Source organism: Sorex araneus, chromosome 3 (genome assembly GCF_027595985.1).
Source record: "Sorex araneus isolate mSorAra2 chromosome 3, mSorAra2.pri, whole genome shotgun sequence".
NCBI lineage: Eukaryota > Metazoa > Chordata > Mammalia > Eulipotyphla > Soricidae > Sorex > Sorex araneus.
This window is the reverse complement of record NC_073304.1, coordinates 229,572,393-229,598,767: the sequence shown is the minus strand read 5'-3', so window position 1 is coordinate 229,598,767 and position 26,375 is coordinate 229,572,393. Positions and strand designations below refer to the sequence as shown.

The 26,375-nt window shown below is 43.9% G+C and overlaps 1 protein-coding gene across 1 annotated transcript in view; it reads left to right on the top strand.

Annotated features, from left to right (window-relative positions):
- Positions 1–26,102, top strand: part of ABCA9 (ATP binding cassette subfamily A member 9) — an 88,824-nt gene extending 62,722 nt beyond the window's left edge. The window contains exons 26-39 of the mRNA XM_055133608.1: positions 3,668–3,787; positions 6,819–6,887; positions 7,375–7,466; positions 9,528–9,648; positions 11,007–11,124; positions 12,064–12,155; positions 16,623–16,783; positions 18,074–18,149; positions 18,221–18,315; positions 19,621–19,740; positions 20,621–20,761; positions 22,812–22,891; positions 25,012–25,067; positions 25,422–26,102. Of these exons, the coding sequence (XP_054989583.1) occupies positions 3,668–3,787; positions 6,819–6,887; positions 7,375–7,466; positions 9,528–9,648; positions 11,007–11,124; positions 12,064–12,155; positions 16,623–16,783; positions 18,074–18,149; positions 18,221–18,315; positions 19,621–19,740; positions 20,621–20,761; positions 22,812–22,891; positions 25,012–25,067; positions 25,422–25,520 (1,440 nt within the window). The 3' untranslated portion in view covers positions 25,521–26,102. The remainder of the gene's footprint in view (positions 1–3,667; positions 3,788–6,818; positions 6,888–7,374; positions 7,467–9,527; positions 9,649–11,006; positions 11,125–12,063; positions 12,156–16,622; positions 16,784–18,073; positions 18,150–18,220; positions 18,316–19,620; positions 19,741–20,620; positions 20,762–22,811; positions 22,892–25,011; positions 25,068–25,421) is intronic.
- Positions 26,103–26,375: the final 273 nt, after the last annotated feature.

Genomic DNA, 26,375 nt, shown 5'->3' with positions numbered 1-26,375 from the left:
GGGAGTCTCCTGGTGGACAGTTTCACAACAAAATTGATCACATCATATACAATTGAAGGTTTTGCCTGACCCATGTCACTGTTGTCCCAAAATTTCAAACGGGATCGGACCACCGTCTCCTTCATGCAAAATTCTACTTCACAGAGTGGAGAGAAAGGACTGCAAAGTTTAAGTTTAAGAAGAGAACTCCCAGAATGACCACCAAATGGGAGCTCTTTGGCACTATTGTGGCAATGTGGGAAGATGCCATCCTTGACAACATCTATGAGGAATAGGCTCGACTGGTTCAGCACCTCCATGACTGCACGAGGAATGCAGAGAGTGAGAAAGCCATAAAACAGACGCATGTCTTCGGAAACTCTTGAGCTTATTCGCCAATGAGGTTTTGCACTAGCCTCAGACAACCACAAGCTAATGTCCGAGCTTACAAAGCTATGCAGGGAAGTGATAAAGGAAGACCTCAAAGAGAGAAGAGCAGCAGTGTTGGCTGATGTGGCAGAGGCCAGGAAAAGTATTCACAATGCTCGCCTGTCCTTTGCCAACTATAAGACCAAGATGACTGCCCTCCGACGTCCTGATGGATCTATCACATCTTCCAGAAGGGTAATGGAGAGGATTATTCACAACTTCTACTTGGATCTCTTTGACAGCCAAGTCCACCTGCCCACATACCAAATTCCGCAGGATCGATATATCATTCCCAACGTTCTCCCTTCTGAAATCCGACACTCCATCTCGTCGGTAAAGACACATACAGCACCCCATCCAGACAAGATCAGACCCGAACACCTGAAGAATCTGCCACCAGTACTCGTCAATACACTGGCTTGGCTCTTCACATGCTACCTGTCCAAATGCAAGTTTCCATCCCAATGGAAAACCAGCAGGACCATTCTGTTGTACAAGAAGGGAGACATCCACGACATCGGCAACTATCGCCCAATCTGCCTGCTGTCTGTCATCTACAAGTTGTTCACTCAAGTCATCCTGAATAGAATAGGCAGAACACTAGATGAAGGACAACCATGCGAGCAATCCGGGTTCCAAAAAGGATTCAGCACGATCAACCATATCCACACGGTGACCAAGCTCATCGAAATTTCGTGAGAGTTCAAGATGCCACTCTGTCTAATATTCATTGATTAAAAGAAGGCCTTTGATTCTGTTGAGACTGAAGTGATCATTGAAGCCCTAACCAAACAGGACATTCTTGATTCTGTTGAGACTGAAGTGATCATTGAAGCCCTAACCAAACAGGACATTCAAACTCAGTACATGAAGATCCTCCTAGAGCTGTATTATGGATTCATCACCAGGATCTCACCATTCTACAAGGAAGTGATCATTGACATAAAGAGAGGGGTTCAGCAGGGTGATACCATTTCAGCAGGGTGATACTTACTGGAATGAGAAGGAATGGGAGTGAAGATAGACGGTCGGCAACTACACCATGTCCGCTTCGCTGATGACGTCATTCTCATTTAACACCAAACATTAGCCAAGCGGCACAAATGGTGGCTGACCATGAGAGTGGAAAGGTCGGACTACAGCTGAATCTCACCAAAACAATGTTCATGAAAAACAAACTAGTCCCTAATCTTCCATTTGTTCTCAATGGGAGAAACATCTCCGAATGCAGCAGCTATGTGTACCTGGGTTGAGAACTCAACATGAGGAACAACTTGGCGCCAGGAGGAAGAGAGCAGCGTGGAATGCCTTCAAGAGCATGGAAGAAGTGGTTAAGAGGACGAATAACCTCCAGCTCTGGACACATCTTTTCTACTCCACCGTTCTTCCTGCACTAACACATGCCTCAGAGACCTGAGCCCTATGCAAACAGGATGAGAACGCTATTCGGGTATCCCAAAGAGGAATCGAAAGAGCTATGCCTGGAGTATCATATTTCACTCAAATGAGAGAAGGAATCTGGAGTTCCGACCTCCGTTGACAATCAAGAATCAGGGACGCTGTCTCATTTGCCAAGGTGTCGAAAATCAGATGGGCCTGACACGTAATGCAATTCAGAGACGACCACTGGACTAGAGATGTAACTGACTGGATTCCACGGGACGTCAAAAGACCACGTAGCCGCCCACCAACGAGATGGTCAGACTTCTTCATCAAAACCCTGAATAAACAGTTTGAGGCTCTTCCTGTTCCTGGAGCGAGCCGATACCATTGGGCTACACTAGCACGCAACAGGGACAAATGGAGACGTTACTGACGCCTACTTGAACAAATTGAAGATCAACAGGATGACAAGTGATACAAGTGATACAACTTTATTTTAGTAATCATTTGGCATTCATACATGTATCAAATCATTGGGTAGCATACCTTTAAACTACAGAATGTTACATGAAAAACCGAAAAGGAAAAAAAAACTAATCACTTTAGGATAAAATTAATTCAACCAAAAAATAAGTCAAAATGAAGAATTCATAACAATAAAAATTTCTGTTAAAGCACTATTAGGGACCACTGGATTCCATTAAACATGTATAAAGATGACATCTGGACATTAATCACAACATGTTGAATTGAAAATTTTACAAAATTTACTTCATCTTCATAAAAATCAAGTGAAACTTGAACAAATTCTGAGAAATACAATAACAAGAGAAAAGCATTCATAAAAACACTTAAAAAGATCAAGGATAGTACTTGGGATAAAAAGAGGGCAAATGGAACATTTGAAGAGTAATAATTTAAAAAGAAGAGTCAAGTATGATTTATTTCAGAATACAATGATAGTTTCATTTTAGCAGCTGTCAAGCCAAAGGAAGAAAAAGTTCATGAATAAGAAAAAATATATAATTTCTTGACATTGCACAGATTTTAAAATATGTATTTAACTGCCAAGAGTCCCCAAAATAAAATAAAACAAAAAGGATATATATGTGTGTATATTTATGAATAGATATGTATATATTAGTATTTCTGTATATATAATTTTTAAAGGACAGAGTACTAAAACCCATAGCAAATATGTATATGACAGAATTATAATTACTCCTCGAACAATAGCAAAAACATAAAGTCACTATCAATAATTAATTTCCTCATCCTTCATCAGTGAGGAATCATAATACGTACTCTCAGGAGCACAGACTCTCACAATATTGTTAGTAACTGCTGAAAACTTAAATTCATGTAAGTTTTAATCTGAAACAACACCTCTTCAAGTCTCTCCTTAAGGATTGGAAGTATCAAAATTAAGGTTTGTACCAACTGTCATTTATAGGGTAAGGAAAAACAACACAGTTTCTGAAAGCAAAATTGTTCAATTTGTTTTTGTTTTACCCTTCCATTGAAGAAATGGAAGCTATGAAAACAAAACACAGCACAGCTATGAAAACTGCAGAATCATGTAAAATAAATCGTTCTCTTTGTCAGAATCTGAAACTTAGCAAGAATTTCAGTTGATTTGTAATTACATTGTGTTTGAAAAGTCCTGTTGTGCCTTAAAACTTTATACGTGATCTACTATGAAACTGTGGCATTGTGTATACTGCAAAGAACCTCTTGGATGCCTATACTAACAATGGAGAATGAGAGAGAAATAGAAAGTGAGAGCGTTTGCCAGACAAATTCCAAATCCCTACCCTCTTAGAAAGTAGTCCCCAAATAGGACCACACTAGTGAAGCTATGCTGTTTTTATTTCAGGTCACCATCTTCTCAATAGTTGCTATTGATATAAATGAATTCAGATTTATAGGATTAGTTCTCTGCACCATATTGATACCGCCCTTTACGTTGATTGGCTCTCTATTCATTTATTCTGAGGTAAGTAATTCCATTCCCCCTCCTAGAGTCAGAAGTGAAATGTAGAACCTTTATAGAAAGCCTTGAGTACTGTTTTTTTTTTTAAGATAGTGATATCAGTCACTAGCCATATAAATTTGAAATCTTTGGAAGCCAATATTTTACTGTAGCCAATAATTATGATCTCATTCAAGGGACCGAGTGTGTAGGGCCCTTGCCTTGCACATAGCCACCTGGTTCCATCTCTGGCACCATGTAGGGTACACTGGGCCCCTCTAGGAATGATTCCTAAGCACAAAGCCAAGAGTAAACCCTGATCACTACAGGGTGTGGCCCCCAAGTCTGCTACTCTATAGTCATAGAATTTTCCAGCTCTCATCGTGCTATTACCCCAAAAGCAAATGATTTATTGTGAAGTTGGTGATAACATTACTGCATCACTGTCATCCTGTTGCTCATCAATTGCTCGAGTAACGTCCCCATTCATCCCTGTCTCGTGCTAGTGTAGCCCAATGGCATCTGCTTGCTCCAGGAACATGAAGAGCACATTATTGTTACTATTTTTGGCATATCGAATACGTCATGAGTAGCTTGCCATATCCTTTTTCTATTAATTTCAGACATGATGGTTTGTTTCCTAATAAATTCTTTGGGCTAGGGTCTGAAATTCAAAGTGTGTGTGTGTGTGTGTGTGTGTATGTGTGTGTGTGTTGGGGGAGAAGGGGAGGGTCTCTGAAAAGTTTAAAACTAAAACTAAATATTTGAGATTCATCAACATGTGATATTTAAGGTCATGGAACTAGAGAATATAATCTACAGAGTAAGATTATATTTTCATTTTCAACGAAAATGAAAAACGGGTCAAGGATTTGGTTTTGTGTAGCAATACCTCAAGACGGTGAAGAGAGAAAAACTCAGCAAAACAGTTTGAGAAGGAGATTATGAGGTGGCTAAGTGGGGGGGAGGGGGCCTGTTGTATAGTGAAACTCTTTTCTGAGACATTCTCTTTGTTTTATTCTGCTGGAAGGGAGAACATCCGGCCGTACTCAGGGCTTACTTCTGGCTCTGAACTAAGAAATCACTCCTCATGGTGCTTGGGGGATCCTATGTCATGCCTGCTTTTGAAGCTGGGTCAGGCACATGAAAGACAAACGCCTTACCTACTGTACTATACTATCTCCACCACCCCGAGATGTCTCTTTAAGCACTGAAAGTATTGCTATGTAATATGTGCCAGGTGGCGATATAGAATGTGTCCAAAAGGAGTGAGCTATGCAACCTTCAAACGAGAGGCCAGTAAAAATGAAGATAGAGAAGATGCCATTGGATTCGATTATATGGAAGTCTAATGGCATTCACAAGACAGAGTCTGTCTGTTGAAAGGGTGAGCACAAAAGTGTAGGAAGAGCGACATGGGAGGGAACATGAGGCAAGGATGTAGGGTGATGGTGAAACACATATTTCTAGGAGTTTAGTGGAAATGGGTACTGGGAATGAAGGAGTAATGAATGAGAATAGATTTTTTAAAAATTAGGGAAATACTATGGTGAAAGGAGGAAAAATTTCTCTCGAGAAGAAGAATATGGAGTACCAAGAAATCAAGTCCTTGGATGGTATGGCATGGACATACAAATGGGTTACTTCTCAATAAAGCAGGAATATTCCACCTATTTACTAAGTGGAATCGTCCTGTTTACTAGGACGATAGCCCAAATAAGTAAATGCAGAGGCAGAATGCAAAGACATCATTGAGTCATCATGAAGGACAAAAGTTTTTTAAATGTCATGATCTGCTTACATTCTACTTTCTTAGGGAAAGAAGTGAAATTATCAACTGAGTATGAGGGAGGGGAGAGTGAGATATTGAAGTTTTGAAGGTTGAGCAAAAGATCATTTCACACAATCATTGGAATCAGACAGGGAAACAGAATCCTTTGCTTGATTTATTTCCAGTGACACAGCCTTGTTGAGTGTGTTTGTATCCTAGTTTGTGACTCACATACAGTTCAGGGTAGTTTGTGACTCAGATACAGTTCAGATTTTGCAATGTGAGTCTGATGAAAAACAAACACAGCAATTCTGTAGAAGTAGGGATTACAACAGTAGGTCATATGGGTCAAGAGGTCATACTTTCTCAAGCTACGAGTGTAGAAATAAAGAATTGAAGTGGGTGGGGGAGTTGACAGTAAACAATGGTGGGATTGAGGAGTTCGGTAGAAAATGGGGAATTTCACCATCTATGAATTATGAAGATGAACTAGAGTCCAGAAACTAAATTGGTAAGAGACAGAGCCAAGGTCTGAAGTCAAGTGTGGATTATGGTCCAGTCCACGGAAGTGAGTTACTTTAGAGAACAAGCTCCTTCCATGTGAAAACAAAACAAATATCGTTTTGGATGGATGACTGTGAAAAGAAGAGATATACTCCATCAATTGAAAGTTGCTCAGGAAAAAAAATGGGAGTAAGTATAACTAAAGGAAAAAATAGGTCCTTCACTTAAGAGATAAAGGATGTTTCAAAAGATTTTCTAAATCGAATGAAAACCATGCCCTTGGATGTATATGGGCATTTAATATAAAGAATGATGGTGTTGTTTCCTCAAGAATGGGTGGAGCAAGGAACAGAATGTTGTAATGATCCCCAGGCTCTTGAGGAAGTAGAGAAAGAAGGGGAACAGATGCAGAAAGGCAAATTAGCCAAGGTTTTGGCATAAGATTGATTTCCCCCAGGATTTGACAAGAACCTTCCAGAACTACCAAGATTCTCTAAACAGCGTCGCGCCTCCTAACTCACAGTGTTACACAGGAAAGCAGGGGGGCTTATAGGCAGGCACGTGTTACTGGTCCCCAAGTGACATGAGATGCAAGGAAGATGCATTGTACTATCATAAACTGGCTTTTACCTGATAAACAGGAGATGATCACACAGGATGTTTCAAGGTTATTTGATAGATGTCAAGTTTATCTACCATGACCTTAGATGATCCATGAATTGCTGAAGCTTCTTCTGAACATACGTCTTCATCTTCTGAACATACTTCTTCATCTTACAGATTTCTCCTGACTCTGTGGACTATTTAGGAGATTCAGAAGATGAAATTGTATTCCTCGCATTGCTAATCGTAAGGAGACATTTTCATTTACATATTCTCAGAGGAAGGGGGACATTTGCATGATTTGCTCCAAATTAACTACTTCATCTAGTCATAAAAGTTTGGTACTAAAGTCATCTGAAGCAGCACACAATTTAAAAATCCATATCATTGTCTTTACAATAACCATTTGACTCCACATAACATGAAGACTGCCAGTACCTTCTTACTAGTACTATTTTTTGTTCATGGTTTCTCTGCAGACCAGTGACGCTAACTCCATTTTGTAGTATAGTAAGTAGATTGCCACTGAATCTTGTAAAATGTCATCAAATTTTTCTTTTTATATGGTCAAGCTCAATATTGAAACTCATATCTCAGTATTGAAACTTGTTGTTTTATAATGATGCTAACCTATATTTGAATCTGTATTAAATTGACATTCATCTATACCATGATGTTTCTAGGACACAGCACCATGATTCAACACTAATTTTATTGTCTTTTCCCCCTCTAGCCTTATCTCCATTTTTTCATTTTCCTTTTTGTTCTACGATGCCTGGAAATGAACTTTAGGAAGAAATCAATGAGAAAGGATCCTGTGTTCAGGTGGGGGAAATTCAAATAGAACTTCATGTTTTGTTTTAATATTCATTGTTTAAGGTCATTTTTAGTATACCTGGTATAGCAGAGTAACAAAAGTACTGTAGAAGACTTTTAAAGGAACTGGGAGGTGTATAAATTTGTTGTGCTGTTTCTGTCAGCATATAATCTAACAAGAGTAACCCCATTAGCACACATGACAAAATGAATTTCACTGGTGAGTAAAATAGTACATACACATCTTATATGTAGGTATATCTATATGTGTATCCAGTTTTATAAGAGAAGTTAGATCTTTAAAATAATGGGTAACAAAGACAGTAGAAACAAAGGCCAGGAGAATTGGCTGATGGTAGGAAGCTTATCAAAAAGGGACAGGGAAGGGCAATTAGGACAGAGAAGGGGCCACTATGACAGTGATAGCTGGGAATGGTCACTCTGGACAAAAACTGAGTGCTGAAAATAGATAAAGTGATATGTTATGCATGATACACATTCAGTAACAGTATTGCAAACCACAGTGCCTAAAAGGAAGAGAGAGAGGGAGAGGGAGAGAGAGAGAGAGAGAGAGAGAGAGAGAGAGAGAGAGAGAGAGGAGAGAGAGAGAGAGAGAAGTCTGCCATAGAAGCAGGCAGTAGGGGAGCGGGGATGGGAAGGAGGGAAACTGGGGACATTGGGGACAGGAAATGTGCACTGGTGAAAGGACAGGTGTTGGAACATTGTATGACTGAAACTCAGTCAAGAACAATTTTGTAACTGTGTATCTCACGGTAAATAAAAATTAAAATAGTGGGTAAGTCCTGATAAGCCCTTGGGCTAGTCTAACCAATTAGGAAAAAGTTGTCTAAGAAAAAGACTAATGTTGAAATAAATGCCACTTCCCATAGACTTGGGAAGACAACTAGACGGAACTCGAAGGTCTGCATTAGAAAAATAATGTAAAATAAAGGAGCCAACGAGAGAGTACACTGGGCAGGGTGCCTGCCTTGCATGTGGCAGACCTAGGTTCAATCCCTGAAACTCCACTAAGCACTGCCAGGAGTGATGCCTGAAAGCAGAGCCAGGAGTAAGCCTTGAGCACCTCCATGTGTGGCCCCAAAACAAAGATAAGTGGATAAATAATAATGTAAAATTAAAACAAAACTAAATATTATAGAGTCTTGGAGGAGGTATGCTTTAGGAAGATTTTACAAATTACTTCAAAGGAAACAAAGCCAGGTATTTTTAAGACTTTGCCTAAATCACAGAGTAGGAATCAAAGGCAAATTTAATATTGATGGTAGAGCAAGAGAGATGAGACAAGAGGAAGTCAGCTGCCGCGGGTAATTTGGATGGCCTGTGGAAGAGATAGAGGAAGCAGCAGTGATTAGATGTGGGGATTATTGAGGGGAAAACAGTAACAGCAAGTCTCACAATGGAGACGTTACTGGTGCCCGCTCAAGCAAATCAATGAACAACGGGACGACAGTGCTGCAGTGCAGTGCTACAGGTTAGTAAATTAGGGAAAGCATAATTCTGCTTAATAAGTCCTAAGAAGTGACAATGCCCAATTATTGGTGATTTATATGCTCTAGTTTTCCACAGAGATACATCAGATACATCAGAGATACATCGTCGTATCTCTGATTGAAGTGTTTTTATCCACTGTTCTTACAAAGTCTTCCAAATTCCAAAGAACCTGTATCAAAAATACATCTCCAAGTTTCACTGTTCATACACTTTTGCCCTACGCCCTTTGACAGAGTAAGTGTACTCTTTTCTTATTTAAAAGACCTCAAGATCAAGGAGGAGAATTAAGCTTCAGAAAAGATAAAGGCTGGTGTGGGAATTACATCACTTGATTTATTGATAGAAATTAGAATATTGGAAGAACAAACTGCCCAGCACAGAAAAGTGGAGAATAGGTAGTACTCATGGTTATTCAATCCATTCAAAAAATTCACAGTAGTATATAAAAATTCTTATTTATTTATTATTTATTTATTTTGGTACGCATTTTCCCAGGAAAAGCCCGTTGAGAGCATGCTGTTTAGATTTTATTTTTTATTTATTTTCTTGCGATTTTAGAATTTCTCCAAGAGGCAATGATGTTTTTCCAAACCCAGATGAACTCGAAGGAGAGGATGAAGACGTTCAAACAGAAAGGGCAAGAACAGCAAATGCTGTGATCGTGCCAGATCTGGACGAGGTAAACTCAGTCATCTTGTCCGTGGATAAAGAAGGCACCATTCTCATCTTGACTGGGGAAAATCCCCTTTGAGGTTCTTTCATCCTAATTCACACAGCTCATTAGTTTTGTTTTGTTTTGGTTTTGCTTTTTGGGTCACACCCGACGATGCTCAGGGGTCACTCCTGACTCTGCACTCAGAAATTACCGCTGGCGATGCTCAGGGGACCATATGGGATGCTGGGAATCGAACACGGGTTGGCCGGGTGCAAGGCAAATGCCCTCCCCGCTGTGCTATCGCTCCAGCCCCACACACAGCTCATTAGTGACGGTCGATGCCACAGAGATGGGAGAACAAAGGATGCACAGCCCCACAGACCCACGCGCACAAACTTTTATTGTTCTCATTTATTGTTCAAGGTCAAATGGTCAGAGTCTGGGCTGGCAAAATTAACCCATACAACCCTAAACAAGACTGTGAGTTCTGTAAACTGACAAAACTCATGATTTAGAGGCGAGTCCTCGGAGGTATGGGGGCTCTGAAGAAGGTCCTGGCCCTGCTGAGTACTTCCTGGGTAGCTGGAATGATCCAAATGGTATTGGAGCACTTGGTAAAAGGGGGGAAAGCTCAATTTTGATAAGGGGCATGTGACAAGGCTACAAATGTGCCCATCTTGCTTTCTCAGTCCAGGGGCAGAAAAGGGGGGGCTTTAGATCCTAAACCAAAGGGAGTTAAGTGGATGGGGGGGGGGGACTCTGAGGAGACAAGAGGCGGCTTCATGTGACCAGGAAGGGATGACTTCATCTTTGCTCTGAAGCAACGCTAGGGTTCTCAGATAGAACCTGTTTACAGACATTCTGGCTCCTAGAAGATATCCCCCAAATTACGTTCTTCCAGGTTATCAAGGGAGGGCAGGAGCTTCAGTTAGAGGGAGGTGGAAAGACGGACAAGGCAAGAGACCCATCTTAGCTTCTAGTCTGTGCTTTTACTGTTGCCAGCTCAAAATGAACTGCATGCCAGGTCCCCACTTTGAGGAAACCAAATCTGAGAATCTTAGGGTGACCTACAGACACAGCTTTTTGTGCATGTGTCTGTGTGTATATATATGTGCACCTGTGCACGTATGCATATGTTCACGTATGTGTGTGTTGCAAATCTCTTGACTTGCGGGATGTCTCCATTCCTGTTTTATGTAGGACAGGCAAATATCCCTTCCCTGCAGAAATACAAATTGGGGGTTTGCCTGAAAATGGAAATTTCCAGGTGAAAGACTGGTTTGATTCAACTTTTTGAGAGGGGGAAGGCCACTCAGAGGGAGTAGAGAGCCCCTATTTATCTCAGATGAAAACGAAGTCTTGTTATCTACCTACCTTTACAGAAACCTGTCATCATTGCCAGCTGCCTGCGGAAGGAATACACAGGCAAAAAGAAAGCCTGCTTGGCCAAGAGGAAGAAAAAAGTGGCCCTCAGAAATGTCTCCTTCTGTGTGAAAAAAGGTTGGAAAAGAACCGTGGTTCTTTTAGAAGAGCAATCCTGACACCTGAAGAGAAAAGCTTTTGAAGGGGATAATGTCATCTGAAACTGGGGGTGACTGATGGATAAACATGAAAGGCCACCAACTCATCATTAGGCTAAGGCTGATCCAGGCAGTTCAAAAACCTCAATTAAATTACAACAATGTCTTTCTTTGTATAGGAAGACAGTATTTTCCTGCTCTATTGAAAATAGAAGACAAAAAGAAGGATAACAAAATAAGGCAGACCACCTCGTTGTTCTGCTAAGAAGGGTTGACACCACTTTGGGGTGGGATTTGGGCATGACACCTGGTGGTGCCCAGGGCTTACCCCTGCTCTGTATTCAGGATTTGCCTGGACTTATCCCTGCTCTATACTCAGGGCTTCTCTTAAACTCTATACTAAGAGCTTGATCCAGGCTCTGTGTTCAGGGATCACTCCTAATGGTGCTTAAGGGACCGTAAGCAGTGCCAGGAATCAAACTAGGGTTGGCCACCTGCAATGCCTGTACTCTAGGGCCCATTTTTAAAGAATGAAAATAATTTCACAGCAGGTAATGCTATACAGAAGGGGATTCACTGGAATAGGATAGGCACACTTCCTTCCTAACAAGTAACACGTTGGTGAAGCACAGCAGAATAAATATTTGTTTTAATTTCTAATACAACCTCTTATTCACTGCACAATCCTGAACAAGCAGTTTTTCCTTTTTTGGCACCTGTAAAATGAAGCTAGTGTAACACTAAGGGCTGTGTGAGTGTGTGTGTATGTATGTATGTATGTATGTAGAGAATAAATAAAATAATATTTTGGTTGCTTTTGACCATAAGATAGTCTTCAAATCATGTTTTAGTTTACTATAATCATGTAAGGTTATAATTTTCACATATATGTAATATATAGCCTACCTATTTCTTTTAGGTGAAGTGGTTGGTCTTTTAGGACACAACGGAGCTGGTAAGAGCACAACTATTAAGATGATAACAGGAGCCACAAAACCAACTGCAGGGCAGGTGAGTAAAACAAAATATATGGTCATTTAACTTTGTCTAGAACAAGTTATAATGAACCTTAACAGCACTATTAGTACTATCTAGATGAGTCTTTCTTTTGAGTCCATGCGATTTCTGCTGTGACTAGAGAAAATTAGTTAAAAATTTCTCTCTTTAATTCCAAAAGTCGGTGCTGAAAGGCCTATCGCTACTGAAATAAAAAATAGAGACCTTGAAACAAAATTTTCTTGAAATCTATTTTTATGCAATCAGAAATTATTGCCTTGTGGATATAGGGAATGTTGGGAACTTGCTACCTGGAGTGGTAACAAAAGAAACTGTTGTCAGAATAATAATGACAAGTCTCCCTGTGTGAGCTCAGCAGAAACCTTCATCCTTAATAATTCTACCTGCATCACTGTCACTGTCATCCCATTGCTCATCGATTTGCTCGAGCAGGCACCAGTAATGTCTCCATTGTAAGACTTGTTGTTACTGTTTTTGGCATATCAAGTAATTCTACCTGCATACCATCATTAAATAATATACCTGAAAGTTCCATTAACAAGTACTATTTTTTTATTTTGTTTTACATAGGAGAAGGGAGGAATTCCAATTTTAATGGAATTTTTTAATTTCTTTAATTAAATTTTGGAGAGACAATGGTGACGGAAAGTCACACAGTGCTGGGATTGGTAACAAATGCATCACAAACAATTTTCTTTTTTTTTTAATTTTTTAAATTTTATTGAATCACCGTGAGATAGTTACAAGCTTTCATGTTTGGGTTACAATCTCACAATGATCAAACACCCATCCCTCCGCCAGTGCACATTCCCCACCACCAATATACCGGGTATACCCCCCTTTCCTACCCTCCCCCTGCCTCCATGGCAGACAATATTCCCCATACTCTCTCTCTACTTTTGGGCATTATAGCTTGCAACACAGACACTGAGAGGTCATCATGTTTGGTCCATTATCTACTTTGGGCACACATCTCCCATCCCGACTGATTCCTCCAGCCATCATTTTCTTAGTGATCCCTTCTCTATTCCATCTGCCTTCTCCCCTCCACTCATGAAGCAGGCTTCCAGCTATGGGGAAATCCCCCTGGTCCTTGTATCTACTGTCCTTGGGTGTCAGCCTCATGACATCACAAATAATTTTCTAAACCAGTGTTTAAATAAAGTGAAAAAATGAGTTAATAAAAATTTAATTTTTTTCTTTAAAACTTAAAAAACAATCTCGTCACTGATTTCCAACAGAGTTAATAGTAATGTTTCAGGAGTAAAAGGTTGCTACACCAGACCCACCATGAGAATCTCAGTGACCCTCCACCACAGTTTCTAGGTCCCCTCCCACTCACCCCCTCAGCTCAATGCTTCCCCCCCCCCCAACACACTCCACCTTAGTAAACTCAGTTCTGTAGACCAACTCTCCGTCCCTGTCGCCACTGGCCATTGTTTAATTCCTTACAATACTCCTCTGAGAGCAGTCAGTATTTGTCCTCCCTTTGACTCACTCCATTCATCATGATTCCCTCCAATTCCATCCCAGTATCGCACATGGTAGAGTTTCATCTTTTCTTCTAGCCGAGTCGTGAACTTCAGGAAGTTTTTCCTCTACCCAGCAAGCACACAAGAGCAATTCTTGAATCACTATTGGCACCGCTCCTGATCCAGTGGACATGATGTGGTCCAATCAGTAGCAACAGATCCATGCAACAACAGAGAGCATCATTATAGTGTTAGGGCACGGCTCTTTATCTCCACAAACAACGCAAAGAAACTATTCAGAGAATGCAATGGGCAAACGAGGTTTATTGTTCTAGCTGGGCTAGGGTCAAGCTCCACCTGAGTCGCGTAGGACCAGGATTCTGAGCAAGAACCCGAGCGCTTAATTTGTCGTCCTTATGTAGGTCTTTCATTAGCGTTCTCAGCACCTTGCCCAATAAGTTCAGAGGACAGCATACTTTTCCAGCCAGTCTATTTAAATTATTTAAAGGCTACACAAACTCTTAACCTATTGATTTAAGGGTTGGCATTTGCCTTTGAGCGGACAAACAAGTTAAGGTAGTCAAGCATTAGGTAATCTCCCCTGGCCACCCGCATCCTGTGTTATCAACCACTTGGGACACTTGCATCCGGGTGCCGGGATGGCATGAGTAGCAAGTCATCCGAAAGGCATGGGGTTCCGGTCAAGGGGATCCGAGAAAAAACAAGTTAAGATCTAGAAAAGAAAAAACAAGTTCTTAGTAAAAAAAAAAAGTCTAATCTAAGGAAAACAGGTCCGTTCCGGTGAATGGGTCATCGATGGGTCTCTTGATCTGATTCAGGACACGTTCCTCATGACTTAGGGTCCGTTCCTCACAATAAATCCCTGAAAGTTCCTGAAACATAACTGTGAGGCTGAGTCAGTAGAAGGTCAAGGAGCCCTGTAAACCATGGGCTGAATTAAAAATGGAAGAGTTCATTGAACATTTCTCTATATTCCAGAGCACAAAAGGAGAGTAGTAAGGATTGGGGTTGGTGGTGTACGTTTAGGCTGAATTGAATAAATGGTTGCACCAAGGTCCAAAGGAGCAGAGATTATAAGGGGAGAAGTTATTGACCCTAGGAAGAAGAGGGGGCCAGAGGGAGAGTTCGGGGAGGCAGATTGCACGATGACGCTGGCTGCTACCGGGCTTCCTAAATTGTCTTTCCATTTCCATTCTTGCCTCCCTTAGGACTCAGAACAATTCTTAAAATAGTAATGCGTGGTGGACATATTGATAGTCCTGGACTTACTGCTGGCCCCACGTTTTGCTAGGGCCATGAGAGAAGCTGCAAGATCTGGTCATCAGAACTCAGCCTACCCCTTCCTACAGCCCCCCCTCCCCACAGTGGCCTTTGCTGGTCACTTGGTGCTTGGTCTTGGAGACTGTCCTTCCTGTGGCTCAAATTCCCTTCCCTCCATCTTCCTGTGCTTTTCTCCTTCTTGTCACCTTAAACTGGTCATCCCCAAAGGTTTTTTTGGGGGGTTTACACCCAGTGATGCACAGGGGTTACTCCTGACTCATGCACTCAGGAATGACTCCTGGCAGTGCTCGGGGGAACAATATGGGATGCTGGGAATCGAACCTGGGTCAGCCGCGTGCAAGGCAAATGTCCTACCCTCTGTGCTATTGCTCCAGCCCCTCATCCCCCAGGTTTTTATCCCAACCATACCAGAAACTAAAAGGGATCACGCCTTTTCTCCTTTTAGGACAGGACGTGTGGGGAATGGCCTACCAAGAAATGTTCAAGGGTCTGTGATACTTGTATTCAAAGATACGTGGTCTGGTTGGTAGGACCTGATGCTTCAGTGCTCAGGCATCAATTCTGGGCTTCTCTGGCCCAGGAGTGCTAAGGACTATCAAGTCCACATACTCGGGGGGACCAAACAGTGTCTGGTACTGGGTTCAAGGTCTTTCACTTGCCAGGCATTCGCTTTAGCCCTTTGAATGCACAAGTCCTGTGTCCCAGCCTTTTATTTGAATCCGAAAGCTGTCATCTCTTTTGTTTTTTAGCACACCTCTTGCCTTGAAAGCATTAAGTCGGACTACAATCCATCCATAAGGATGTTCGCTCACTTATTCTGTTTCTCTCTAGTTGTAATGCCTCACGAGGACTGGGGTTTGTTCTCCTCTCCTTTGTACTGGGGAAATGCAATGCAACACTGGGATCTGGAGTAGGTAGGGCACTTGCAGCCAACTTGCAGCATGCAACCAACCTGGGTTCCATCCCTAGCATCCCATAAAGTCCCTAGGCCCTGCCAAGAGTGATACCTGAGAGTAGAGCCAGGAGTAAGCCCTGAGCATCACCAAGGATGGACCACTTCCTTTCACACACTTACGGATTTCTGTGCTGCTGGGTAAAGGCTTTTTGGTACCTGAGTTGAGAACGTCTCAAGCTTTGCCCTGCTAACAAAGTTACTCTCAACGTGAAGATCTTCCTGTGTATTATAGGACAGAATGCATCGTCCTTGACCAATCCTCTGCTACCAACCTGCCCGACAACCAGAATGTCTCCAAGCATTGTCAGTTGTCCTCTGGGAGGAAGCTGATCCCGCAGAACCATTGTCTGACTAATTTCCTCAACAAAGTTGTGAGACAATCTGTCCTTTTGAAACTCTTTTAACATTGGTGAGACAAAATCCTTTCTACAAATCTGTCGACTGCGCCCATGGCTGCAGGTCAACAAGGGCCAACCAGAGGCAACTGTAAATTCAGCCGACAGCGAAAGGCTAGTACTGAAGCCCCAAACATAGGGTAATTGGCAACGTCAGTGTGGAAGGCGACCAGTGAGTCTAAATTTATGATCCTCTTCTCCCCAGAGCTCGGGGATCGATAAACTCCGGGGCACCGGGCACCTCCTGGGCAAGAGGAGGCATTCCCTGGAGTAGACACGCCCTGTGCTCACAGACACGCCCTTCCGGAAGGCTTGCGAGGGTGAATTTGTTCTGCAGGTGATTTTGAAAGGGAGCAGTGGAGAGGCCCCCCTGGAGTTCCTGGGGTACTGCCCTCAGGAGAACGTGCTGTGGCCCAACCTGACGGTGAAGGAGCACCTGGAGGTGTTTGCCGCGGTGAAGGGGCTGAGCAAAGGGGATGCGGCCGTCACCATCCCAAGGTAAAGGGAGTCCCCACGCCTCCCCCTCTGGCCCTCTGCCCTGCCTCCTGCCTCCATCGATCCCTTGGGAAAAGGGAGGGTTCCATGGTTCATGCAGGCTCTGGGGGAAAAAAAACTTAGTTCCCTGGACCCCCCAGGAGGGGGCACTGCCCTCTCTCAAGGACAAGACTCTATTCCTGACTCAGGTGCACGGAACATATTGCAACATGAGGTGGACCCTCACGGGAGGGCAGTCCAGGGCTCCTGAACAATGTCACCAGACACTAACCCCCCAAGCCCCTCTAAGGTACTGAAAGATTATCAGGTATATCCCTTTACCTACTGCATGATTGAAACCTAATCACGAACAGCTTTGTAAGAGCCTGTCTCACAGTGATTCAATAGCACTGTAGCACTGCCGTCCCATTATTCATCGATTTGCTCGAGCGGGCACCAGTAACGTCTCCATTGTGAGATGTGTTGTTACTGTTTTTGGCATATCGAGTACACCACGGGTAGCTTGCCAGGCTCTAAAATAAATAAATAAATAAATAAATAAATAAATAAAAAGATTTTCAAAGAGCTAAAAAAAAACAAAGCACCTCTAAAAAGCATTTGTGGGATCAGAGCAATAGTAGAGTGGGTAGGGTGCTTGCTTTGTATGTAACTGACCCGGGTTAGATCCCTGGCATCTCATATGGTTCCCAGAGCCCCACCAGGAGTGATTTCTGAGTTACCCCTGAGAACTGCCAAGTAGGACTCAAAAAATGAATCACTGTCACTGTCATCCCATTGCTCATTGATTTGCTCGAGTGGGTACCAGTAACGTCTCCATTGTGAGACTTGTTGTTACTGTTTTTGGCATATCAAATATGCCACGGGGAGCTTGCCAGGCTCTGCCATGTGGATGAGATACTCTTGGTAGCTTGCCAGGCTCTCTGAGAGGGGTGGAGGAATCGAACCCAGGTCGGCTTCGTGCAAGGTAAATGCCCTACCACTGTGCTATTGCTCCAGCCCGCCAAAAAATGAAAAGAAATAAAAAATCTATCAGGGATGGAGCAATAGTACAGAGGGTAGGGTGTTTGCCTTGCATGCGGCCGACCTGGGTTAGATCCGTGGCATCCCATATGGTCCCCCAGCACTGCCAGGAGTGATTCCTGAGTGCAGAGCCAGGAGGAACCTCTGAGCATTGCCAGGTGTGACCCAAAAAAAGCAAAAAAAAAAAAAGATCTGCTCAAAAGATGTTTGTCTTCCATGTATATTCTGTGATGCCCTAATCCTGTGCGGACCCCCTCCCTCTTTGTCCTTCAGGTTGGTGGACGCGCTCAAGCTGCAGGACCAGCTGAAGCTTCCCGTGAAGTCCCTGTCGGAAGGAATCAAGAGGAAGGTAGGGGCAGGGCTCAGGGCTCCTCTGCACGGCCCTGCAAATGGTTCCTGACGCTGTTCCTCTCCTTCCAGCTGTGCTTCACGCTGAGCATCCTGGGAAGCCCGTCCGTGGTGCTTCTGGATGAGCCGTCCACAGGCATGGACCCCGAGGGGCAGCTGCAAATATGGTGAGGTTTTCCAAGGAGCCCTAAGGGAATGTATTAATACCGGAAGAGCTGAACTTCAACATGGTCACTTACTAGATGACCTTCCACAGGGTCATTTATGTGGAAAGGGAGAGACCCCTGCGCTATGGGGACATGGTGTGAAAGAGGGAAAAATCCAATCAGGACTCGCTTTCAGTAAGGAGAAAAAGATTCAAGCAACCTAGAAGAGTTTCCCTTCATCTTGGGAGTGTGCGCGGTTTGTCTTCATGACCTATCAAATTAGTCTGTTGTGGTTTCCGCCAGCACTCAACCAAGCCCCCGGGGAGGACAGAGCAGAGATGTATTAGCCACAAACAGGAGACTGGGGATGGTCAAGCCACTTCCCAGAGCTTCCGCCTGTGTGTTCTGGGACTCCAAGGAGCTCTCAGAAAGAAAGAGCAAGGAAGTTGAGTTTTAGAAGGGGCCGATGGGTGGGTGACAAGGTGGTGGTTACCTCCCACGGCGGTGGCCCGGTTCTCTTCTCTGCAAATCTAAAGAAAGGTTTCTAACGAGCGCCTTGGGGCTTGCTGTCTTCCTGACTGGGATTTTCCAGGACGGAGAAGAGGATGCAACATGTTGGCCAACTCAACCCATCCTTGTCCTCCTGCCTCTTCCCAGAATTCTCACTCTGAGTCGGCCTCTCAACTCCCGTGCCGTGGGGGGTTGGATTTGCAGCCTTTCTGCAACATCAGCTGATACACAATTTTGATGAATGGGGTGAGGGAACACCCCAAGTCTTCAATGTTTCCCTACATCCTGGAAAACTGGGGGATATGTACTTCAGGGCAGAGTCACGACTGGCCTGATTTTAAATGTATTTTCACTTCCTGTCTTTCTCCCTCACTGTCTTCGCATCAATAGCCCTGAAACTCTGCCTTTTTCATAACAATCTTTTATTCTGTTATCATTCTCTAATCTCTGAAAGTACACCCTAGCCAACAGGCTAGATCTTTCCAGATCTGCTGTGACAAAATATCCTTTCTTGGTCTAATCTTCTCAGAGAGCCCGGCAAGCTACTGAGAGGATCCCACCCACACGGCAGATTCTGGCAAGCTCCCTGTGGCATATTCGATATGCCAAAAACAGTCACAATAAGTCTCACAATGGAGATATTACTGGTGCCCTCTCGAGGAAACCGATGAACAACAGGATGACAGTGCTACAGTGCTTGGTCTAATCTACATTCACTAATTTTTTCCTATGAGCTCATGAAAATGTGCTAAGTGCTTTTTTCACGATGGCCTTCAACATGCCCACTCGTTAACGTCTCCCTTGACCTAATTTTAGGCAAGCCGTGCGAGCCACGTTCAGAAACACAGACCGGGGCGCCCTCCTGACTACCCAGTACATGGCTGAGGCTGAGGCCGTGTGTGACCGTGTGGCCGTGATGGTGTCAGGAAAACTGAGGTGGGTGCCTGCCCACACCCACATTTGGCCCCAGTCTGCCCTTGTTAGGACCGAGACCACCCCTCAGTATTCGGAGAGATAAAGAGTCCAGCGGGATTGCAAAACAGTCACCGAGACTTTCTTATTCCAGCTAGCTGGGGCTGAGCTGTCCTGTCGAAAAAGGTCAGAGCTCGACCCCGAGGGCTTCCAGCAGAGGGTTTCTATGGCCGTCCTGGGCACACAGGCCACAGGAGTAGGCACAAAGATAAACAATTCCAAAGGCAGAAATAACTTCAAACATTTCATAAATGAACAAAAGCATACAGGAACCATATACCAAGAAAAGATTCCCAGTTAGGGAGTCACTCCCAATTCCCATACACCAAGAACGCAAGACATTCCCATACACCAAGAAAGCATCTTATCAGTTAGACACTTATCAGTTAGACACAGGATACAAGACACGGGTGCGTTGACTCCTGACTTCCCAGCTCCGTGTCTGTGTAAACACCAGTTAGTACTGTTAGTCCATTAGCTCAGTCATGTATCCTTCATGGCCAGGCTGCTTCCCACCAAGTGGTACTGTCAACCAACTGGCTCGGTGAAGCCATCTACCCTTCCTGGCCTGAGCTGTCTCCTGCAAACGTTATGGCCAGAGTGAGAAGACGCGAGTTCAGCCGCTTCTCCCATCCCCCCACCCCACCCCGCTTTTCTGTGATCATCCTGAGGAAACTGCCTCTCACACCCTGAGCCTGGGTCAGCACCATACACCACGTGACCGCCATCACTGGGAGGACTGGGCTGCCCCAAATCTACATGGAAAACCCAGAGGCTGGAAATTACCAGCTTAGAGGCATCAGCCTTCCCTCCACTATGGACGTGGTCCTCTTTCTCCCTGCAGATGCATCGGTTCCATCCAACATCTGAAGAGCAAATTTGGCAAAGATTACCTGTTGGAGATGAAGGTGAGAAGCCCCGAGCAAGGGCGGGCTCTCCACACAGAGATTCTGAGACTTTTCCCCCAGGCTGCGCGGCAGGAGAGGTAAACCCCTGGGCTGTTTGCTTTCTTCTTGGTCTTTGTTTTATTTTTCTTATTTGTTGGGGGAACGAAAAGCAAAAAAAAAATTTTCTTCTTGCTCTCTGTCTCTGTCTCTCTGTCTCTGTCTCTCTGTCTCTGTCTCTCTGTCTCTGTCTTGATTTCTCAGTCTCTCTGTCTCTGTCTCTGTGTCTCTGACTCTCTCTGTCTCTGTCTCTCTGTCTCAGTCTCAGTCTCTCGGTCTCTCTGTCTCGGTGTCTCTGTCTCTGTCTCGATTTCTCAGTCTCTCTGTCTCTGTCTCTCTGTGTCTCTGACTCTCTCTGTCTCTGACTCTCTGTCTCTGTCTCTCTGTCTCTCTGTCTCTGTCTCTCTTGGTCTCTCTCTGTCTCTTGTCTCTGACTCTCTCTGTCTCTGACTCTCTCTGTCTCTGTCTCTCTGTCTCTGTCTCTCTGTCTCTCCCCTAAAGAAAGAACTAGTGGGGAGGGAGCTCACCTTCCTTCCAGCTCCCCCTTCCTCACAGGCTGAGAAATACTTAAATTAACTCAAGAGAGATTAGCAAGACAAAGACAACCTTCAATTATGTGCTTAGGGAGACCCCTGAGAGGAGGAACCCTCTGGTCATTCTTTTAAGGAGCCTCTAGAAATGGGGGAGGGGATACATTTAGGAGGGAGAAACAAAACAAAGGAGATTGCAATGGAAAAGAATTGTGCAGGTTTTACATATATGGGAGACAGAGAGGTAGTATAGCAGATAGGCTGCTGGCCTCATATGTTCCGTCCCAGACACTCCATCTGCCCCCACCCCACCTTTAGGAGAGATCCTTTAGGTCCTTGAGCACAGGGCCAGGAGTAAGCCCTGAACACTGCCACGTGTGGCCTGAGGGCCAAAAGGAAAAAAAAAGGCTTATTTCTACCCTAGAGGGATGAGGCTAGAAGACTGAAGCCTCTGAGGGAGGGGGAAAGGAATGGGGACACACACATAAGAGTTCTGTGATTTTTTAGGATGGGGTGGGAGCTCTCCTAATTCACTAATTCACAGGAGGGGGAGAGGGAAGGGGTGAAGAGGGCTCAGAAAATTCCTGGTCCAGTGATGCTGTGCTGACAGATGTTCAGGCCCTGCCAGGCCTGCCCCACCCCCCTCCACTGCATTTCACATTTGTAGATGTTCAAGGAGCCGAGCACTGCCAGGAACCAAACTTGGGGACTCCTGCATATCAAGCATGCATTTGATCCTTTCAAAACCTCTCCCCAGTCCAGACTTCCTGTTTGTAGAGATTTTCTTTTTCTGTTCTGTAGATAGATATTCACATATTGATAGAAAAATAAGAGATTGAATGAAAACAACATCCCTTTTGGATCTTGTCTTCCAACATCTTTCTTTTAAACATCTGAATTTGAACTGTATTGAAATAGAATTCAAATTTCACCAGATCTGCTATTAAATATTGTGTGAGTTGATTGGGGTTAGTGTTTCACAGGGTTATACATCTGTCATCGGTAGCCACTTTCCCAATTAGTCCTCCCCCCCACCTCCTTGCCACACCCAGCTGAGAGAATCCCCATTTGCTAAGAACTCTGTACAGGGACCCCCATCCTCCCAGTGGTCTTTCTAAAGGAAGATCCATCTCCCTTCAACTACTGTCCCTCCCCTCCCCTTTCCTCTCACGCCTTTCTAGAGTAAACTGAAACCTGCCTGGCTTTGTTTTGTTTTTAATATCTGGGGAATAGACACAATACCTGGCAGTGTCTGGAGGGACAATATATGTTGCTGTGTTGAACCAGGGTCCACAGGATGCAAGGCAAGCACCTCACCCACTGTACTATCTCTCTGGCCCTTGGAGCCTTTTCTTAAGAGCCCCTTAGTGCTTCTGCCTCAGTCATTTGGTTTCTCACGGATGAAAGTGTATTCCCATACCACTGTCTCCACCACCGCATGGAGGTGACACTTCTGCAATTATAAGATGTTTGGTGCATTCGTTGCTCTTTCTCCATCCCAAAAACATCAGTGGTATGTTCTAGAACTCAGACCCACTCTCTCTCTCTCTGTTGCTCACAGGTACTCCTCACTGGTGGTCTACAAGGTACCTATTGAAGATGTTCAACCTTTATCGCAGGCTTTCTTCAAACTAGAGATAGGTGAGAGGACTGATTAGATCTAATCTGTGGGGAATAGATCCGGTCAGTCTTTGCATGACAAGAAAGTAATATGATCAATACATAAATATGATACATGAACATGAAATTATTAAGTTTTTTTTTAATCTGAGGATTCTCAACCAAAAACCATTTTGGCAATATTTGGGGATATTTGGGGTTATTACTGGCAGTGGAGGGGTGCAAAATGACTGATAGGTAGTAGGCCAAAGTCAGGGAGGACGGTAAGTGACCCCTCCAACAACCAATAATAATTAGATCAGAAAATTGTTAGGTTTGAGATTGAGGAACCCAGTTTAAATCAGATATAGAGCAAAGATACCATTAGTATTTGGGGTGGAGCAGCCATAGATTCCTATAAAACACATTGGTTTCCATCTCTTGACTCTTTGATGGCTGGAGATGCAGATAAGGCTGCTTCTCTCTGTGGAAGTGGGCTAAGCCATAATCTTTAGATGTTCATCTTTGAAAACTGCATTTTGCCTTTTGGTGTGTCATGGATTCAATTTTTACCTGCCACTCCGGTGAATGAAGTCTGAGGTGCTAAACAGCTTCCCTCCTGTCCATATTTCCTTCCGGTCATCTGTACTCCCAAGTACCCACGGTCTTAAAGAGATTCTAAGTCCATTTCTAAGCCCAATTTCCCTTCCTCCTACTGTGAATCCCCGTTAATCTGGAATGGATGTGGTCATTTCCAACATTGACCATTATGACTTACTGACCCATTTCATGGCCTCCCAATGGGGAGGATCCCCGGGAAACTGTGATTCACCAGAGGGTTTTTCTTACTACTTAGGAGCAGGACATTTGTAGGAATGATTCCAGCCTTGGAAACCTAATGGAGTGAGCCAGAATCAAGGATCACCAAGGAATAAAGAATAAAGGCTGTGGGGATGTGGGGGAGAAGCAATAGTATAGCGGGGAGGGCATTTGCCTTCACATGGCCAACCTGGTTCTATCCCCAGCATCCCATATGGTCTCCCAAGCACCGTCAGGAGTAATTCCTGAGTGCAGAACTAAGAGTAAGCCCTGAGCCATACCAAGTGTGACCCAAAAATCAATCAATCAATTAATTAATTAAAGAATTGGATCTCCCCTTCTTTTTTATCCCTCCCCATGAGCTTAGCACTGCTGGGACTCACCAGGGAAAGCTTTGTAAGTTGCTCCCTGGAGCAGAGAGCAGGGGAGAGAAGCATGAAGGGGGATGCAGACAGGCTCAGGGTAAATTTCATCATCATCATCATCATCATGACATCATCATCATCCCATTGATCATCGATTTTCTCGAACAGTCTCAGTAATGTCTCCATTCTTCCTAGCCCTGAGATTTTTAGAAGACTCTCGTTACTTGTCCTTCCCAATGGTGCCGCATTGGAGACTCTTTCAGGGTCAGGGAAATGAGACCCATCATTGTTACTGGCTTTGGCATATGATATGCCACGGGGAGTTTGCCAGGCTCTCCCATGCGGGCAGGAAACTCTCGGTACCTTCCCAGGTTCTCCAAGGGGAGAATAGGCTATAAGCTTCCGGGAGCTTGGTTTTATAGTCTCTGGATGTTGGCCATTGATGGGATTACATAGAGCTAGGAGCAGTTTCTGGGTGTGAAAATTTTTGCTACTGGAAAATGGGGGATCTGGGCGGGAGATACCAAGCAGACTTGGAGGTCTCAGCCCCAGGTCCCACACACCTGGGTTTCTCTGCCAGTTCCTTCATGCAGGGGCTCTGCTCAGAGTATGGAGGGAAACTCAAACCACCCCCTCCGAGGGGCCCCAGTGAAGACAACCAGGCGTGGGGTCAAGAGACTCTGCCGGGTAAATTTCAACACAGAGGAAACCACCCTCTTCTACAGAGATGCTCTTCTGCCTCTTCTGTTGGTTTCCAAGCTGGGGTCCATGTGCCCAAATTCTAAGATTATGGGAGATCATTTTCACTCTACTACAGGGATCTGTGGTTAATATGCACCCCTCCAAGTTCAGTCTAAGAATATTGATCACCTTAGTTGTAATATTTAAGATCTATTTGCATAGACTTCAGAGCCATGAGTCGGTAAAACACCCTGAATACAGAATAAACCCTAATGTGACAACCCTCTCCTGACACAGTGAAGCAGAGCTTTGACCTGGAGGAGTACAGCCTCTCACAGTCCACCCTGGAGCAGGTGGGTCCCACGGAGTGTACGGGCAACCTCCATGAAATGCACACAGCTGATGTGTTGCACGCACGTGGAGCTACAGAGGCAAGTGAAGTGACATTTCTCTCTCTCTCTCTGTCTCTCTCTGTTTCTCCTTGTCTCTCTGTTTCTGTCTCTCTGTTTCTGTCTCTCTGTTTCTCCCTGTCTCTCTCTGTCTTTGTCTCTCTGTCTCTCTCTGTCTCTGTCTCTCTTTCTGTCTCTCTGTCTCTGTTTCTCCCTGTCTCTCTGTCTCTGTCTCTCTGTCTCTGTCTCTCCGTCTCTGTCTCTCTGTCTCTGTCTCTCTCTCTCTCCCCCCCCCTCTCTCCCCTTATCCCCTTCCAGGTGTTCCTGGAGCTTTCCAAAGAGCAGGAACTGGATGACTTTGATGAGGAACTTCACCCCTCCGTGAGGTGGAAGCTACTCCCGAAGGAAGAGCTTTGAAGCTGTGTTTCTCTATACTCATGAGTATACCAAGTACTGAGAGTGGCTGCGAAACTCTAGTGAAACTCACGCCATTATTTTTCTCGTTATCAGAGAGTCGGGCTAAGGAGGAAGGGAAATGAGAGCAATGGCGGTCAGGTGGTCTCATGCCAGCAAGCCAATCCCCTCTGCCCTGCAGTAGTCCACAAACATGCATTTACTATAGAAGCGGTTATGTTTCAAGAATGAGACGAGCTTGTTTATTGTCTTTCCTCTGGACATCAGAAGGTTGAATATTTTATTACCTTTTGTATTAGGTGAAGTACAAAGTCAAATATACCACTGACTTTAGAGAAAAAAGGAATCGATTGACGACACAGCAAGGCAGCATTCGCTTTTTTTGTGATTTACTAATTTTCCTTTTTTGTCATGTTTTAGGTCTTAGACTGTAGAGTTCATGTTTTATCTGTTGTGACTATAAAGGAAACCTGTGAAATAAAGAACTGTAGTAAGAATTTGAATGGTCAAATTGATAAAAATTTTTAAATGGACCTTTATGTGCAATTTTGAAATGTGGTTCTGATATTATTGGATGAGAAATGCACAACTTCTCTTTATGCACAGCTCTAAAACTTTATAGATCTTAGCTTCTTCTTTCATCTTCATTAGAGATGAAAGATTCATACAGAGATTCGGACATACAAACAGTGAAAGGGGAAGTGACTCCGAACATATTAACTACCAACACCTTAAAATCAACACATTTGTACACTCTTATTTTGGCGAATTTTTTTATTGTTGCTACTATTATTGTTGTTTAGACGCCTGACTGAATTATGTCACTCTGACCTCTTAAATGTGAATAAAGAAACCCCA